The 17,957-nt window shown below is 42.7% G+C and overlaps 1 protein-coding gene and 3 pseudogenes across 2 annotated transcripts; all 4 read left to right on the plus strand.

Moving 5' to 3' along the window:
* The first annotated feature begins 499 nt into the window (after positions 1-499).
* LOC146977136 (proteinase-activated receptor 1 pseudogene) lies at positions 500-2,225 on the plus strand (annotated as a pseudogene). Its single transcript, XR_015037305.1, has one exon. The product of XR_015037305.1 is annotated as a proteinase-activated receptor 1 pseudogene (transcript).
* Positions 2,226-6,954: 4,729 nt separating this feature from the next.
* LOC146977137 (proteinase-activated receptor 1 pseudogene) lies at positions 6,955-8,094 on the plus strand (annotated as a pseudogene).
* A 3,353-nt stretch (positions 8,095-11,447) lies between these two features.
* LOC146977138 (proteinase-activated receptor 1 pseudogene) lies at positions 11,448-14,014 on the plus strand (annotated as a pseudogene).
* Positions 14,015-15,750: 1,736 nt separating this feature from the next.
* Positions 15,751-17,302, plus strand: f2rl1.1 (coagulation factor II (thrombin) receptor-like 1, tandem duplicate 1). Its single transcript, XM_085793120.1, has 2 exons — positions 15,751-15,875; positions 16,230-17,302. Exons 1-2 carry the CDS (start codon positions 15,803-15,805, stop codon positions 17,288-17,290), a joined length of 1,134 nt encoding a protein of 377 aa, XP_085649246.1. The 5' UTR covers positions 15,751-15,802; the 3' UTR covers positions 17,291-17,302.
* The last annotated feature ends 655 nt before the right edge of the window (positions 17,303-17,957 follow it).

The following is a 17,957-nucleotide window of genomic DNA, read 5'->3' on the forward strand; positions in this document are numbered from 1 at the left end:
CACACACACACAGTTAACCTAATGTGGTTACAGCTCCTCCATATCAGTGCTTATAGAAAGATGATCATGTGTCTGTCTGATCAGCTCTGTCTTGACCTTAAGATCGTGGGTTTGATTCCCATGTTGACAGAGATGGCACAACCCGCAGTAGCTCCCGTGGCCCATTCAAAATTTCCCGAGAGGAAATTTTCTAGTTTACACTTTTTATTGTGTTTTATATTAGGCTAAATATTGATCCATAAGAAGATATTTGAATTTTGAAGAACTCAAAACCATCTCAGTATAGTTTCCTATCTCGTCTTTTAGCTTCTCTCTGGAGCTCTAGTTACAACAGGTAACTACAGGTAATGTGAATAAAAATATGTATTAACAGCCTGATTAAACAGTCTTTAACTGTTATTGGCCTATATCTGGACGCTCTCTGACTCTTTTTCTTTCTTCAGACCCCATAAACAAGATTTACCTATCCTTTCCCGGGTGGTACCCTGATGTGTTGGTCATGCACAGGTCTAATGACTTTGTAATTGTCGTGGAGAATAATAATACCAGCCCCCTCCCAGAAGTTGGCTCCTGGAGGCTGGAGGTCTCAGAGGAGGCTCTGCTGTTCCTCACCGGCCCGATGTCCACCATCTTCATCCCTTCCTTCTACACCGTGGTCTGCCTCATCAGTCTGCCCATCAACATCTGCGCCGTGGTGGCCTTCTCCCTGAAGATCCGGCCCAAGAAGCCGGCGGCGATCTACATGTTGAACCTGGCCTGTGCGGACCTGCTCTTTGCCGCGCTGCTCCCCTTCAAGATCTTCTACCACTTTAGCGGCAACGACTGGGTGTTCGGACCGCTCATGTGCCGCGTGGTCACCGCAGCCTTTTACTGGAACATGTATTGCTCTGTCCTGCTCATAGCTTGCATCAGCGTGGATCGTCGCCTCGCCGTCGTCTACCCCATCGACTCCCTGGCTTGGAGGACGCCGAGGAACTCCATCATAGCCTGTGCAGCCATGTGGATCCTGTCCCTCGTCGGCACCGTGCCCCTCGTCCTCTCCGACCAGACCTACCACCTCAGTCAGCTGAACATCACCACGTGCCACGACGTCCAACCTGCTCAAAAGCTGATCTGGAACTACAGAATCTACTTCACCATCCTGAGCTGCGCCCTCTTCTTCCTGCCGCTGCTCGTTACCCTAGTATCCTACGCTCGTGTGATCTGGTCTCTGAGCCGGGTCCCAAAGGGGATCATAGGACGCTCGCGGAGAAGAACCAGAGCCGTAGTGATGGCTGTCACGGTGCTGGTGATATTCGTGCTGTGCTTCACGCCCACAAACTGCCTCCTGCTCGCCCACTACCTGCAGTACACTGCAGGCCTCACAAGCAAACAGGAGAGCCCTGACGGCTCTTACGCTGCCTATCTGGTCTTTATGTGTCTGGGAAGTCTCAACTGCCTCCTTGACCCCTTGGTCTACTACTTTGGATCGTCCCAGTGCCAGAGACAACTGGCCAGCACCCTGGGGTGTCACAAGATCTCAGGGAGCGGTGGCTTCAGTCAAACCTCCTCTGATTCATGCAGATCCAGCGCCAGACCGATTCTCAAATCCAGACAAACACAAAGCTCCAAAAACAATACTACAGTCACTGAAGTGGACTCTTTACAAAGTAACCTGTACAAGAAACTACTGGTCTGAGCAGATGTGACCCCTTGCACCACTTCACTGACTCTTTGAAGGATGTATATGATTCATTATAAAGTAAATAGAGCTCAAAGCTTATCTGTAAGGTTTTAACCCACCGTCTGAGTTTTTCTATCATCATTATAACGGAAGGATTTCGAGATGTGAGGTTGGACAAGACTGTTTTACTGAATCTGAACGTTTGATACTATGAAATGCTTTTATTTTTGCACCATATGTATAAAAGCTTATGACATAAGTCTATAAATGTTACATTTAATGAAGTATTTTGTGTTTTATTTTGTATAAATGCAATGAAGGTTATTTTCAAGCACTTGTTTTATATGTTTTACTTTGTACTTTTTTGAAACATGAACATACAACATTTCTCTCCTTTTTTTTTTTTTTTTACCTCCTATTGTTTCAAGATGGATGTTCTCATTGTGACAGAGTTTTATAGACACAACTATGTGAACAATGCATCACTATAGTTACTAGTTGTATGCTGCCTCCTGCTGGTGTAAAATGTGCAGTGCTGAATGTGTATCGTATTAAAACTGTCACTCTATACACCAGCTGTCAAGACTCCTCCCTCTTCCAGCAGATAGCGCTGATTTACTATGAATAAAACTGGAAAGACGGAATCACCTCTATCACACTATGGTGTATTGATGTTGAGAAATATGCTCCACTGGGCAGTGACGAACCATCTTTATTATTATGGATTATTCAGACAGTCCAAAATCCAATGACTCACAAGTTTTTGTTAAATAAAAGTCAAATGTTAGTTCATAGCTATTTGCTGAAATGACATTGAGTGTTTTGCATTTGCTTTTTGTCAATGTCCAGTGTTATTGACAAAAAAAATATGGTAGCTACTAGTGGATGTGAGATGGATGTGGAGTTAGGCTATATTTTTGAGTTTTTAAATCACACATGTTCACTAAAGACTGTTTGGCCCATTTCCAGTTTAGACCTATAAGCTGGTGTGCATACGTTGTATTTGGTTGTAATGTGGGTCAATTTTAACACTTCCAAGTTCTCCATTCAGGAACAAGTTAAGAATCATCTGATTGACTCTGCTCAATTTAGTCCTATTTCCATGTGTGAGGAAGTAGCACCATGTGGCCACAATTTTAAAAGTAAAAAAACTAATTTTGAGCCATGATAGTGTTTGTTTTTTAAAACTTAATTTATTTTTGATATGGCATCGCCTGCTTTGTAGTTAAACTCATCAAACTTACATGTTTATTGTGTGTCTATGTAGATATCCCTCATGCAAGTTGTTAGTGCTAATGTTTTAGTTATTAGCTAGCTAAATAATGGCTACAAGGGTCCTGATTAGTTGTAACAACAATGAAGAATGTTACAACCATCACTGGTCTCCCCTAGCCTACTAATTTTTTAATGTGATTTGTTTCTCATACAAGTGGACATGTTTTTTTTTGGCATGTGAATGGTTTTAAATATGTATCAAAATAAGAAGAAAAGAAGATGATGTTTGAAATGCTACTAAATGCAAATTAAACTATAACATTACATTGCAAAATGTAAATATAAGGGGCCCCACTATGGATCCCTGGGGTACTCCTGTGAGATAAGGAGGTTTTAGTCCTAACGTAGCAAAAGCTAACTGTAGCCTCAGTTTAGCCTACACCTCTCATAAAGAGCTATTGGTAACATTAGCATTAGCTTTAGCAGAGCCAGAGAGAGCTGAAAACCAATGATGAATGAAATGTGTCCCTCTGCAGCAGCAACTGTAACAATAACTCTGCGACAGATCAGGGCCACAGCTTCGACTTTCCTCTGATTGTCCACCCAACCTGTAGTGGAAACCGACTCCAGGAACAATGTGATGTGTTAATGTGTGAACTCTCAAAATGCCAAGAAAGCCTCTAATCTTGAAAGGATCTCACCTCTTCAAATCAAATTGGTTTAAACTAAAAAAAAAAACTGGTTGTTCCTGAATAATATTTTTGTAAGGAAGTAAGTTTATCCTGGCGGTGAGCTCACAAATTGAGTCCCAGTGGATTCAAAGCAAAGGATAAATGAGTCGAACAGCTCCGAGCTCATCCTGCTTTCACTATCTCCCTAAATAAAGGCCACAAATTGGAATTCCAGTCTGCGCCATCATTGGTCATTTTAATGGTTTCAGCTCACCTTACTGTTGATCTGATGTGGTTTGGTTTTTGTCTGCTACAAACAAAGGAAGCACTTAAGCATCTCTAGGGATCTTGCTTCACGTTGGAGAGGTAATGGCACACAAACTGTAGCCTATGTACCGTATAGGTAGCCTATAAACCCGGAAGCCAGTTTTGCCGGTTTGGTGGAATTGTACGTTTACGTTTCCATGGTTTTCAGTCGTTGTCATAGTTGCGGTAAACGCATGGATCTATTAACGCTGGCTTTTAACACGGATGTCAATTTGTGTGATATCCACTGTTAAAAGCTGGTGTGATGATCCATGCGCTTTACAGATTTTCATTGAAAAATTTTTTAAAAAATCCATGCATTTACCGCGACTACCGAAACCATGGAAACGTAAACATAAAATTCCACCGGAAGAGCAAAACCGGCAAAACAGGCTTACGTTTTTGACGTTCGGAAAAAAGTGGATAAAAGTAAAAAAAAAAAAGCAGCCCATAATGAGCACAGAGCTTTGAGAGAGAAGTCAATTAAGTACAACAGGGAGCAACATCCTGTATCAGTCTGAGCTGTGTATGTGTTTACAAACATTTAAACGAGCACCAGGTGGATTGTTTATGAAGTTAACGAGCTCTGGCCTGAGAATCACAGAGGTTACCACGACAACTTGAGCTGGTTGCCAATGATGATAGGGGCCCCCCAGGCTGAGGCAGACAGAAACGTTGCGAAAGAGCGATTTTCTGCCTCTGCACCGGTCTCGCATTTAGGCTTACTGTGACAAAACGGTAACTCCTATCAGAACAAAACACAGATCAACGGTGCTCTAAGGACTTCCTGAAAAATTTGGTACGATTTGGTGTTTCTACAGGAAATATTTTGGAGACGCTGGCAGTTTTAAAACATCGGTCCATTCTGCTTCTCTCAGAAAGTCTTTGTATTGGAGTCAATAAGGAGCAGAGACAGACGTGGCCGCACTCAGAGGCTGATTCTATAAATTCTGTAAGTCTTTCTGATATTTTGAGCACATGGTGAGAGACAGAACAAGTTTGTCTACAATTTTCTGAAAAGATGATGTGTGTAGAGTGTAAATTGTGGCCGGGCCGAGTGTGGAAAGAGAAAAAATCTGGAGTTTTTCTGGGCTTTCTCCCACTCTAACTAATGATGTCACCCACTCTGACACGAACATTCCGTGCAATACACACCCATTATAATCTCATAATTTCTCCAAAAATGATCATGGTCATTGATCAGGGATTGATCAAAAACTATATGACCTATCAAAACATGGAATAATACGCCAATACATAAGACTTGTGTCTACTGTTTAGAGTTTAAATGAAGTCTCTATAGGTAAAAGTATGCCTGAGCAGTAGACGTTTGTTAAACTCCAATGATTGGTCTTTTTCGCTTTTTTTTTTTTCGCCCGTCCCATTGACTTAAAGCTATTTCATAGCTGTAGGGGCCAATCTTCACTCTGTTATTAGATTCAGAAACAACACTGCAGTTTCAGCCTATAAAAGGAGGCTGTTCGAGTGGGTCCCAATGGCTGCTGTGCACTTTTATAAGCCTTATATGTATTAAATAAACTGAACAAATCAGGCTGTTCCTCAGACAAACTAACTGTGTCATAATAAACCCATCTATGTTTTTGCTTTCTATCCCTGTTCCTTACAGGGACCAGATATTTTCACCAAAAACAAGACAGCTCATGATCCGATTGGCTGTCAGTGTGATGGGGACTGGACACACACTCAGACTAATTTGTGAGCAGAAGCAGAAAGAGTCTGGAGGAGGTCGGAGACACACGCAGAGTTCGACGCAGATTAAACATTTTGAACACGTTCTCAAAAAAATTACCTATTTTTCTCCCATCGTCACTTTATTTTTCTCTCCAGTAAAATGTTTCCACCAACTTTCCTGGTGGTCCTGGTCTGCGCATGTGCTGTCTCAGCTGCGACCACGAATGGTAAGAGCAGGGGTGCCAATGGGGGGTGGAGGGGGGCTTTCAGCCTTTCCCCTTCTTTAATCTGTGTAATGTGGATTGATCACTGACAAGGCCACCGCGGCTGCCAATTTCAGCTGCGTGCTGCCATGTAAATTAGCCTAACTGATGGAACATTAATCCTCTGTTTTGCTGATGTTTGCCGCCTTATGTAGGAACGGTTGGGGGGACGGATTGGGGTCACTATGAATCTGTGGAGGTCGTGACCACTCAGGATGTAGGTAAGAGCACGGTTTCTCATTTAAAACAACTTCTGTGCTTGTGCTTAACATTGTTTAAAATCATTTTGTGTTGTACATTAACATGCCTTGAAACGTATTTATGTTACTGAACTGATTTATGAACAAAAAAGCAGCTGATTATTGATAAATCAGCTAATTCTATTAGCTCTAATATAGCAATATTTTAATCACATTCCAACTAATTAGTGTTTCTTGTTTTGACTCAGAATAATTGAACAATTATCATTTGTATCATTGGTTTATTAGCAGGGTTAATCTTTCATTCTGATTAATCCTCCAATAAATTAATACAAAAACATTTGTACATCACTTTTTGATCTTTAGTTTATTTATTGTTTGTTCCAAATGACTTACTCTCAGTTGTTCAATTTGACTAAAAACAAAAGTTATGTAAATTGTTTGATATTCTGATTAGATATCCAATTTACTATAGTAGAAAACTAAAAAATATTTCTGTTTGCGATTCTGCAGCCAGTAAATTTTTTCTACAAAAAAAGCAACTTAAGATTCTTATAATTTACACTTTTTATTGTGTTTTATATTAGGCTAAATATTGATCCATAAGAAGATATTTGAATTTTGAAGAACTCAAAACCATCTCAGTATAGTTTCCTATCTCGTCTTTTAGCTTCTCTCTGGAGCTCTAGTTACAACAGGTAACTACAGGTAATGTGAATAAAAATATGTATTAACAGCCTGATTAAACAGTCTTTAACTGTTATTGGCCTATATCTGGACGCTCTCTGACTCTTTTTCTTTCTTCAGACCCCATAAACAAGATTTACCTATCCTTTCCCGGGTGGGACCCTGATGTGTTGGTCATGCACAGGTCTAATGACTTTGTAATTGTCGTGGAGAATAATAATACCAGCCCCCTCCCAGAAGTTGGCTCCTGGAGGCTGGAGGTCTCAGAAGAGGCTCTGCTGTTCCTCACCGGCCCGATGTCCACCATCTTCATCCCTTCCTTCTACACCGTGGTCTGCCTCATCAGCCTGCCCATCAACATCTGCAGCGTGGTGGCCTTCTCCCTGAAGATCCGGCCCAAGAAGCCGGCGGTGATCTACATGTTGAACCTGGCCTGTGCGGACCTGCTCTTTGCCGCGCTGCTCCCCTTCAAGATCTTCTACCACTTTAGCAGCAACAACTGGGTGTTCGGACCGCTCATGTGCCGCGTGGTCACCGCAGCCTTTTACTGGAACATGTATTGCTCTGTCCTGCTCATAGCTTGCATCAGCGTGGACCGTCTCCTCGCCATTGTCTACCCCATCGACTCTCTGACTTGGAGGACGCCGAGGAACTCCATCATAGCCTGTGCAGCCATGTGGATCCTGTCCCTCGCCGGCACCGTGCCCCTCGTCCTCTCCAACCAGACCTACCACCTCAGTCAGCTGAACATCACCACGTGCCACGACGTCCTACCTGTTCACGAGCTGATCTGGAACTACAGGATCTACTTCACCACCTTGAGCCTCGCCCTCTTCTTCCTGCCACTGCTCGTTACCCTAGTATCCTACGCTCGTGTGATCTGGTCTCTGAGCCGGGTCCCAAAGGGGGACACAGGAAGCAAGCGCAGAAGAACCAGAGCCATAGTAATGTCTGTCACGGTGCTGGTGATATTCGTGCTGTGCTTCACGCCCACAAACTGCCTCCTGCTCGCCCACTACCTGCAGTACACTGCAGACCTCAAGAAAATTGACACCCCCGTCGGCTCTTACGCTGCCTATCTGGTCTTTATGTGTCTGGGAAGTCTCAACTGCCTCCTCGATCCTTTGTTCTACTACTTTGGATCGTCCCAGTGCCAGGAACAACTGGCCAGCACCCTGGGGTGTCACAAGATCTCAGGAAGCGGGGGCATCAGTCAAACCTCATCTGATCCATGCAGATCCAGCGCCACACCGATTCTCAAATCCAGCCGAACACAAAGCTCCAAAAACAATACTACAGTCACTGAAGTGGACTCTCAAACAAACCTCAACAGCCAGTGCAAGAAATTACTGGTCTGAGTAGTTGTAGTAGTAGGATAAGCACCACTTCACTTACTCACTCTTTTTTTTTTTATTACTTTATTTTTACAGGGACAGTGCACAATTAAGGTAATTGTACCAGAGTTAGCTGACAGCTAATTTACATCTGTTGTCCCTGGACAGGCAGACAGAAGAAACAACGACCGTCAGTACACTAAATAGGCTACAATACATAAAAATGAGACAATACATAAAGTTCCATCAATGTGATCAGAGTACAGGCCTGTCAATCATAGATGGTTACACTTTTGTGTTTCTTTTAGCCAGAGCTTTAGGCTTGACTTAAATTCTACTAGGCTTCCTGAGTCTCTTATGTGTGTAGGTATAGAATTCCACCTCCCTATGACTTTAATGGAGAAAGCAGATTGTCCAAAAGCTGTTCTTCTGAACTGTGGCACCCAGTCACCCCGAATAGATGCTCTAGTCCTGCCAGCTCTGCCACTGCTGGGGCAGGATAGGCATTCCACGAGGGGAGGGGGTGCCAGGTTATGAATAATTTTAAACATCAGACAAACATCAGAGTAGAACATGAAATTATCAAAATCTAGAAAATCATATTTTTTAAGAATGTTATAATGTTATAATGTTATAATGTGATTTATAGGTTATGTTATAGCTTATCTGTAAGGTTTTAACCCACCGTCTGAGTTTTTCTCTCATCATTATAAAGGAATGTCGAATGTCGAGATGTGACATCCCAGTTGAAATGCTTTTATTTTTGCACCATATGTATAAAAGCTTTTGACAAAAGTCTATACATGTTACGTTTTTTGTATCTTATTCTAGAGAAAAGCTTATTTTTTCAAGCACTCATTTTATAGGCTATACTTTGTACTTTTTTTGAAACATGAACTTACAACATTTCTTCTCTTTTTTCCTGTAGAATTTTATAGACACAAACAACTATGTGAACAATGCATCACTTATAGTTATAAGTTGTACGCTGCCACCTACTGGTGTACAATGTGCAGTGCTGAATGTGTATCCTATTAAAACTGTCACTCTACACACCACCTGTCAAGACTCTTCCCTCTTCCAGCAGATAGCGCTGATTTACTATGAATAAAACTGGAAAGACATAATCACCCCTATCACACTGTGGTGTATTGATGCTGAGAAATATCAAAGTGTTGAAAGACAAAATACCCCTGATCTCCACTGGGCAGTGACGAACCATCTTTATTATTATGGATTATTCAGACAGTCCAAAATCCAATGACTCATGAGTTTTTGTTAAATAAAAGTCAAATGTTAGTTCATAGCTATTTGGTGAAATGACATTGAGTGTTTTGCATTCGCTTTTTGTCAATGTCCAGTTTCTTTAAAGTGTTTTTGACGAAAAATATGGTATGAGTGGATGTGAGATGGATGTGGAGTTATATTTTTGAGTTTTTAAATCACACATGTTCACTAATGACTGTTTGGCCCATTTCCAGTTTAGACCTAAGCTGCTGTGCTTAAATTGCATTTTACCATAAGGGAGACCGGGGGGGATGGTTGTAACATGGGTCAATTTTAACACTTCCAATTTCTCCGATAAGGCACAACTGATTGACTCTATACTGTATATGCTCAGTTTAGTCCTATTTCCATATGTGAGGAAGTAGCACCCTGTGGTAGACACAATTTTAAAAGGAAAAAAATAATTTTGAGCCATGTTTTTTTATTTCTAACTTCATTTATTTTGTTATGGCATTGCCTGCTTTGTAGTTAAACTCATCAGACTTACATCTTATTGTGTGTCTATGTAGATATCCCTCATGCAAGTTGTTAGTGCTAATGTTTTAGTTATTAGCTAGCTAGTTCATGGCTACAAGGGTCCTGATTAGTTGTAACAACAATGAAGAATGTTACAACCATCCCTGGTCTTCCCTACTAATTTTTAAGGTGACTTGTTTTTCATACAAACAAAGTGTTCAGTGTGTGCATGTGAATGGTTAAAAATGTATCAAATTAAGTAGAAATTAAGATGATTATTAAAAGCTACTAAATGCAAATTAAACTATAGCCTAACATTACATTGCATACTGCAAAGAGAAGGGGCCCCAGTATGGATCCCTGGGGTACTCCTGTGAGATAAGGAGGTTTTAGTCCTTGCAGAAAACGTAGCAAAAGCTAACTGTAGCCTCAGTTTAGCCTACACCTCTAGCTACTGGTAACATTAGCATTAGCAGAGCCAGAGAGAGCCAAAATACAATTATGAATGAAATGTGTCCCTCTGCAGCAGCAACTGTAACAATAACTCTGCGACAGATCAGGGCCACAGCTTCGACTTTCCCCTGATTGTCTGCCCAACCTGTAGTGGAAACTGACTCCAGGAACAATGTGATGTGTTAATGTGTGAACTCTAAAAGTGTGAACTCTCCTGCACACACAGGTAAGAGGGCAGCATCAATCTTCTTCTCATCTAGCCTAACTCTTCTCTAGAAAGTGATTACCCGCTATCGCTCAAAATGCCAAGAAAGCCTCTAATCTTGAAAGGATCTCACCTCTTCAAATCAAATTGGTTTGAACTAATAAAAAAAAAACTGGTTGTTCCTGAATAATATTTGTGTAAGGAAGTAAGTTTATCCTGGCGGTGAGCTCACAAATTGAGTCCCAGTGGATTCAAAGCAAAGGATAAATGAGTCGAACAGCTCCGAGCTCATCCTGCTTTCACTATCTCCCTAAATAAAGACCACAAATTGGAATTCCAGTCTGCGCCATCATTGGTCATTTTAGTGGTTTCAGCTCATCTTACTGTTGATCTGATGTGGTTTGGTTTTTGTCTGCTACAAACAAAGGAAGCACTTAAGCACCTCTAGGGATCTTGCTTCACGTTGGAGAAGTAATGGCACACAAACTGTGCTGTAGCGTACTGTACTATATATCTGTGGAAAATCTGAACATGAAAAGTCTCCAACCTAAATATGGAGAACATATTTGAAATATGTATAAATCTTCGCTCTGTTATTAGATTAAGAAACAACAATGCAGTTTCAACCTATAAAAGGAGGCTATTTGGAGTGGGTCCAAATGGCTGCTGCACTTTTATAAGCCTTATATGTATTAAATAAACTGAACAAATCAGGCTGTTCCTCAGACAAACTAACTGTGTCATAATAAACCCATCTATGTTTTTGCTTTATATTCCTATTCCTTACAGGGACCAGATATTTTCACCAAAAACAAGACAGCTCACAATCCGATTGGCTGTCAGAGTGATGGGGACTGGACACACACTCAGAGTAATTCGTGAGCAGAAGCAGAAAGAGTCTGGAGGAGGTCGGAGACACATGCAGAGTTCGACGCAGATTAAACATTTTGAACACGTTTTCAAAAAAAGAAACCTATTTTTCTCCCATCGTCACTTTATTTTTCTCTCCAGTAAAATGTTTCCACCAACTTTCCTGGTGGTCCTGGTCTGCGCATGTGCTGTCTCAGCTGCAACCGAGAATGGTAAGAGCAGGGGTGCCAATGTGGGGTGGGGGGGGGGGCTGTCAGCCTTTCCCCTTCTTTAATCGGTGTAATGTGGATTGATCACTGACAAGGCCACCGCGGCTGCCAATTTCAGCTGCGTGCTGCAATGTAAGTTAGCCTAACTGATGGAACATTAATCCTCTGTTTTGCTGATGTTTGCCGCCTTATGTAGGAACGGTTGGGGGGACGGATTGGGGTCACTATGAATCTGTGGAGGTCGTGACCACTCAGGATGTAGGTAAGAGCACGGTTTCTCATTTAAAACAACTTCTGTGCTTGTGCTTAACATTGTTTAAAATCATTTTGTGTTGTACATTAACATGCCTTGAAACGTATTTATGTTACTGAACTGATTTATGAACAAAAAAGCAGCTGATTATTGATAAATCAGCTAATTCTATTAGCTCTAATATAGCAATATTTTAATCACATTCCAACTAATTAGTGTTTCTTGTTTTGACTCAGAATAATTGAACAATTATCATTTGTATCATTGGTTTATTAGCAGGGTTAATCTTTCATTCTGATTAATCCTCCAATAAATTAATACAAAAACATTTGTACATCACTTTTTGATCTTTAGTTTATTTATTGTTTGTTCCAAATGACTTACTCTCAGTTGTTCAATTTGACTAAAAACAAAAGTTATGTAAATTGTTTGATACTCTGATTAGATATTCAATTTACTATAGTAGAAAACTAAAAAATATTTCTGTTTGCGATTCTGCAGCCAGTAAATTTTTTCTACAAAAAAAGCAACTTAAGATTCTTATAATTTACACTTTTTATTGTGTTTTATATTAGGCTAAATATTGATCCATAAGAAGATATTTGAATTTTGAAGAACTCAAAACCATCTCAGTATAGTTTCCTATCTCGTCTTTTAGCTTCTCTCTGGAGCTCTAGTTACAACAGGTAACTACAGGTAATGTGAATAAAAATATGTATTAACAGCCTGATTAAACAGTCTTTAACTGTTATTGGCCTATATCTGGACGCTCTCTGACTCTTTTTCTTTCTTCAGACCCCATAAACAAGATTTACCTATCCTTTCCCGGGTGGTACCCTGATGTGTTGGTCATGCACAGGTCTAATGACTTTGTAATTGTCGTGGAGAATAATAATACCAGCCCCCTCCCAGAAGTTGGCTCCTGGAGGCTGGAGGTCTCAGAAGAGGCTCTGCTGTTCCTCACCGGCCCGATGTCCACCATCTTCATCCCTTCCTTCTACACCGTGGTCTGCCTCATCAGCCTGCCCATCAACATCTGCAGCGTGGTGGCCTTCTCCCTGAAGATCCGGCCCAAGAAGCCGGCGGTGATCTACATGTTGAACCTGGCCTGTGCGGACCTGCTCTTTGCCGCGCTGCTCCCCTTCAAGATCTTCTACCACTTTAGCGGCAACAACTGGGTGTTCGGGCCGTTCATGTGCCGCGTGGTCACTGCAGCCTTTTACTGGAACATGTATTGCTCTGTCCTGCTCATAGCTTGCATCAGCGTGGACCGTCTCCTCGCCGTCGTCTACCCCATCGACTCCCTGACTTGGAGGACGCCGAGGAACTCCATCATAGCCTGTGCAGCCATGTGGATCCTGTCCCTCGTCGGCACCGTGCCCCTCGTCCTCTCCGACCAGACCTACCACCTCAGTCAGCTGAACATCACCACGTGCCACGACGTCCTACCTGTTCACGAGCTGATCTGGAACTACAGGATCTACTTCACCACCTTGAGCCTCGCCCTCTTCTTCCTGCCACTGCTCGTTACTCTGGTGTCCTACGCTCGTGTGATCTGGTCTCTGAGCCGGGTCCCAAAGGGGGACACAGGAAGCAAGCGCAGAAGAACCAGAGCCATAGTGATGTCTGTCACAGTGCTGGTGATATTCGTGCTGTGCTTCACGCCCACAAACTGCCTCCTGCTCGCCCACTACCTGCAGTACACTGCAGACCTCAAGAAAATCGACACCCCCGTCGGCTCTTACGCTGCCTATCTGGTCTTTATGTGTCTGGGAAGTCTCAACTGCCTCCTCGATCCTTTGTTCTACTACTTTGGATCGTCCCAGTGCCAGGAACAACTGGCCAGCACCCTGGGGTGTCACAAGATCTCAGGAAGCGGGGGCATCAGTCAAACCTCATCTGATCCATGCAGATCCAGCGCCACACCGATTCTCAAATCCAGCCGAACACAAAGCTCCAAAAACAGCACTACAGTCACTGAAGTGGACTCTCAAACAAACCTCAACAGCCAGTGCAAGAAATTACTGGTCTGAGTAGTTGTAGTAGTAGGATAAGCACCACTTCACTTACTCTCTCTGAAGGATTTATAGGCTATGTTATAGCTTATCTGTAAGGTTTTAACCCACCGTCTGAGTTTTTCTCTCATCATTATAAAGGAATGTTGAATGTCGAGATGTGACATCCCAGTTGAAATGCTTTTATGTTTGCACCATATGTATAAAAGCTTTTGACAAAAGTCTATACATGTTACGTTTTTTGTATCTTATTCTAGAGAAAAGCTTATTTTTTCAAGCACTCGTTTTATAGGCTATGTTTTACTTTGTACTTTTTTTGAAACATGAACTTACAACATTTCTTCTCTTTTTTCCTGTAGAATTTTATAGACACAAACAACTATGTGAACAATGCATCACTTATAGTTATAAGTTGTACGCTGCCACCTACTGGTGTACAATGTGCAGTGCTGAATGTGTATCCTATTAAAACTGTCACTCTACACACCTCTGTCAAGACTCTTCCTTCTTCCAGCAGATAGCGCTGATTAACTAAAAATGAAAATGAACAGACTGAATCACCTCTGACTGTGGCGTATCGATGTCTATATTGATTAATCAGACGGTCCAAAACCCAATGACTCATGAGTTTTTGTTAAAATAAAAGTCAAATGACTTTATAGCTATTTGGTGAAATGACAGGGAGTGTTTTACATTTGGTTTTGTCAATGTTCAGCTTCTTTAAGGTGTTTTGGATGAAAAATAAGATATTGATGGTGAGGAGATGGATGTGGCGTTATAATCTCGACGGTTTGGCTGCTTTTCACACACATTTACTGTATTTGTGCATTCATGCAGTAACATATCACTTAACACACACACCTACACACAGTTTTACATGTGAAGGAAAACTCTTCATGAGATCATGCAAGTTCTTCTATATAAGTGCATTATTGTCCCTTTTTTGAGTTTTGAGCTGCCCTTTAATACTTTATCAGGTGAAATGAATCATGGTCTCTGATCGTGTGTTTTGTTTTTTCAGTAACCTGGATATGATGTTTATCTCCTGGCAACTGGCGTCTATCAGAAAAAACTAGCTGAGTTCCTCAAAACTGGGATAAGATCTTTCTAAAAATACACCACAACAGGCCCAGTCACAGGGTACTGGTGAGCATGTAAACACAATCATCACACAAAAAGGTTTAGGAAATACCCTCACCTCGATACTACTGTGTTTCTCAAATTGTGTTGGCTTAAACATTCATTTTAAATTGATAAAATAATCACAATAGGAGGGCAACTATACATAGCCTACTAAGATTTAAATTTTGAATATGTAATAACACTATATTCTAAACCTGTTAGAAACTGGATTAATGCCATTTGTTGACATATTAGATCAAACTGAAGCAATTGTGTGTATTTGTATATGCTTATAAATCCTATAGCCTAGCATGTTGCTATTATATACATTACAGAAAAGTGTTTGCATATAAGCTACAAATAAAATTCAGAGCCTAGCTCTAAACATATATTTAGCATATAAAAAAGTTTAATATAAATGGATATATAAATTCTATTAGGAGTATTTAATCTATGTGTAATCTTATATCTTTAAATACCCGGATTATGTGAATGTGTGATAATAATAATAAATCATCTTGTAGGTGACATTTATGGCAACTTCACTCTTGATATATGATAGCTTATCATGTTTTAAATTATCATTAGTTATATTTACTGGCATATAACGGTCACATTCAATCAGGTTTTATCTGATATTGATCAGCAGACACACACATAACGTGACGAAAATAGGGGAAGGAAAGAAAGAATTGCACACTTGGACCGCCGACAACATCCTGATAGGCGTGTCTGTCTGAGTCGTGTTAAGTGTGGGCACGCGCAGTCACCTGACCGGATGACATCACACAGGTGGTAAAACCTGCTGTTATGACACGGATCCACACGGATCACCGGAGCTGCAGCTGAGCACAGAGAGGTCCGACCGCACCCGCGGGCTTGACTCCAAATATCCGCAGCCATGAGCTTCAGGTCGCGATGGCTCCAGCTGCTCCTGCTGTCGTGCTGCGTTCACGGCTGCTTCTTTATGAAAGGTAAAGTGTGCTCTTTTGTTTTCAGCGCTGTTGTTGTTTGAAATATTCAGCCCTGAGAGATTGAGGATTAAAAAAACAAACAAAAAAAAACGTCGAGTACAGGCCTTGTTTGTTTGGTGCTTTGTGTTTTGGTTCTGTCTTTAGTTTTAATTGTCTTGTTTGACTGTAAGAAATAAATAATCACATGGATCATTTTAACAAAGACGAGTCAAGCTGAGCTGTGGTTGTCTAAGTGCTGGAGGCTGAAAGAAACTGTGTGTTTGTGTTTGTGTCTGTGTGTTCCTACGTTCAGTGTGAGTCCAAACCGGTTTCGCTTCTGCTTTTCATGTCTTTTTTTCTCATGTTGCACCTCAGCAGAAGAGCGAGGCTTCTCGGGCACGGAGACCAGCGAAGGCGTGTGGGTCACCCCCCAGGCCCACCAGGTCCTGAGCAGCCGCCTCACCACCGTCTTCCTCCCCGTCGTCTACATCGTGGTCTTTGTGGTGGCGCTGCCCACCAACGCCATGGCCGTGTGGGTCTTCCTCTTCAGGACCAAGACCAAGCACCCGTCGGCGATCTACATGGCCAACCTGGCGATGGCCGACCTGCTCTTCGTGATCTGGGTGCCTCTGAAGATCGCCTACCACTTCAACGGCAACGACTGGATCTACGGATCCGGCCTGTGCAAAGTGCTGGTGGCGTTCTTCTACGGCAACATGTACTGCTCCATCGCCTTCATCGCCTGCATCAGCATCCAGCGCTACTGGGCCGTGGTGTACCCGTTGTCCCGGCGGCAGAGCAGCAACCGCCTGGCCGTCTGCGTCTCCGTGGCGATCTGGGCGGTGGTCTGGCTCCTCACCATCCCCCTCTACCTGTACGACCAAGAGGTCCGCGTGGCCAACCTGAAGATCCGCACCTGCCACGACGTCACCAGGCCCGGTGATAAGAAGATAGCGGCGGGCTACTTCCTGACGATGGGAACTCTGGGCTTCGTGGTGCCCACCGTCCTGTGCATCATCTCCTACGTCCTCATGCTGAAGACCCTCAGGAACAGCATGTCCGACCCCGCCATCGGCAAGAAGCGACGCAAGGCCGTGGTGCTGATCGTCACGGTGCTGGTGATGTTCCTGCTGTGCTTCACGCCCAGCAACGTCATGCTGCTGGTGCACTACGTCCTGCTGCTGAACGGCGCCGTCAACAACGCCTACGGCTTCTACGTCACCACGCTGTGCCTGGCCAGCCTCAACAGCTGCATCGACCCGTTCGTGTACTACTTCATCTCCGAGGACTTCAGGGACCACGTGAAGAACACGCTGCTGTGCCGGAGCGAGAGGACGGTGGAGAGGATGAGGGTCTCCTTCAGCGCCCTCAAGTTCTCCAAGAAGAGCAGCGCCTACACGTCCGACTCGGGGAACACGCGGAGCTCCGAGTGCTGACCGGCTCGTCTTTTATTTGTTACGCTGAATGGGCTCTTTGCACAGCTCCACTACTTCCTGGACTTAAAGGGATAGTTCAACATTTTGGCAAATTGGCCCATTGCCATAATCGCTATAGTCATAGCAGTAGGTTCGTTACCTTTAATTGTCGGTGTAAGCTATTTTTAGAACGGCGGAGCGAAGCGGCAGGCTGCTCAGGGCTATGCTATGGACGCTAAGGGAATTTCTTGGTTTCCCTCATCAAACTCATCAAATACACAACCCAACAACTCAAAAACGCTGTTGTGGACAAGTTGTGAGCTGCACATTCACCATGCTATGAGACAATAACAGAACGTTATGAGACGGAGCTGTTTTAGAGGTAAATTCATGCAAAACCGCTGATGCGCGTTGCGTTCAGGGACAGTTTTTCAGCAAGCAGACTCTGTATTTACCCTGTATTTACCTCAAAAGAGGCTCAGTTTCGTAACGTTCCATTATTATCTCATAGCGTGGTGAATGTGCAGGTCACAACTTGTCCATGTTTTGGAGTTTTGGGATTTTGTATTTGATGAGTTTGATGAGGGAAACCAAGAAATTCCCTTAGCGTCCATAGCATAGCCCTGAGCAGCCTGCTGCTCCCCTCCGCCGTTCTAAAAATAGCTTACACCGACAAATAAAGTTAACG

The sequence above is a fragment of the Trachurus japonicus genome, chromosome 12 (assembly GCF_045865225.1).
Source record: "Trachurus japonicus isolate A0001 chromosome 12, Traja_1.0".
NCBI lineage: Eukaryota > Metazoa > Chordata > Actinopteri > Carangiformes > Carangidae > Trachurus > Trachurus japonicus.

What these genes read in the sequence shown, in the direction of transcription:
- f2rl1.1 (XM_085793120.1), top strand. Translation starts at nt 15,803, where the DNA reads ATGAGCTTCAGGTCGCGATGGCTCCAGCTGCTCCTGCTGTCGTGCTGC. An exon ending in CGGCTGCTTCTTTATGAAAG is followed by an intron (nt 15,876 to 16,229) that starts GTAAAGTGTGCT and finishes GTTGCACCTCAG; the next exon opens with CAGAAGAGCGAGGCTTCTCG.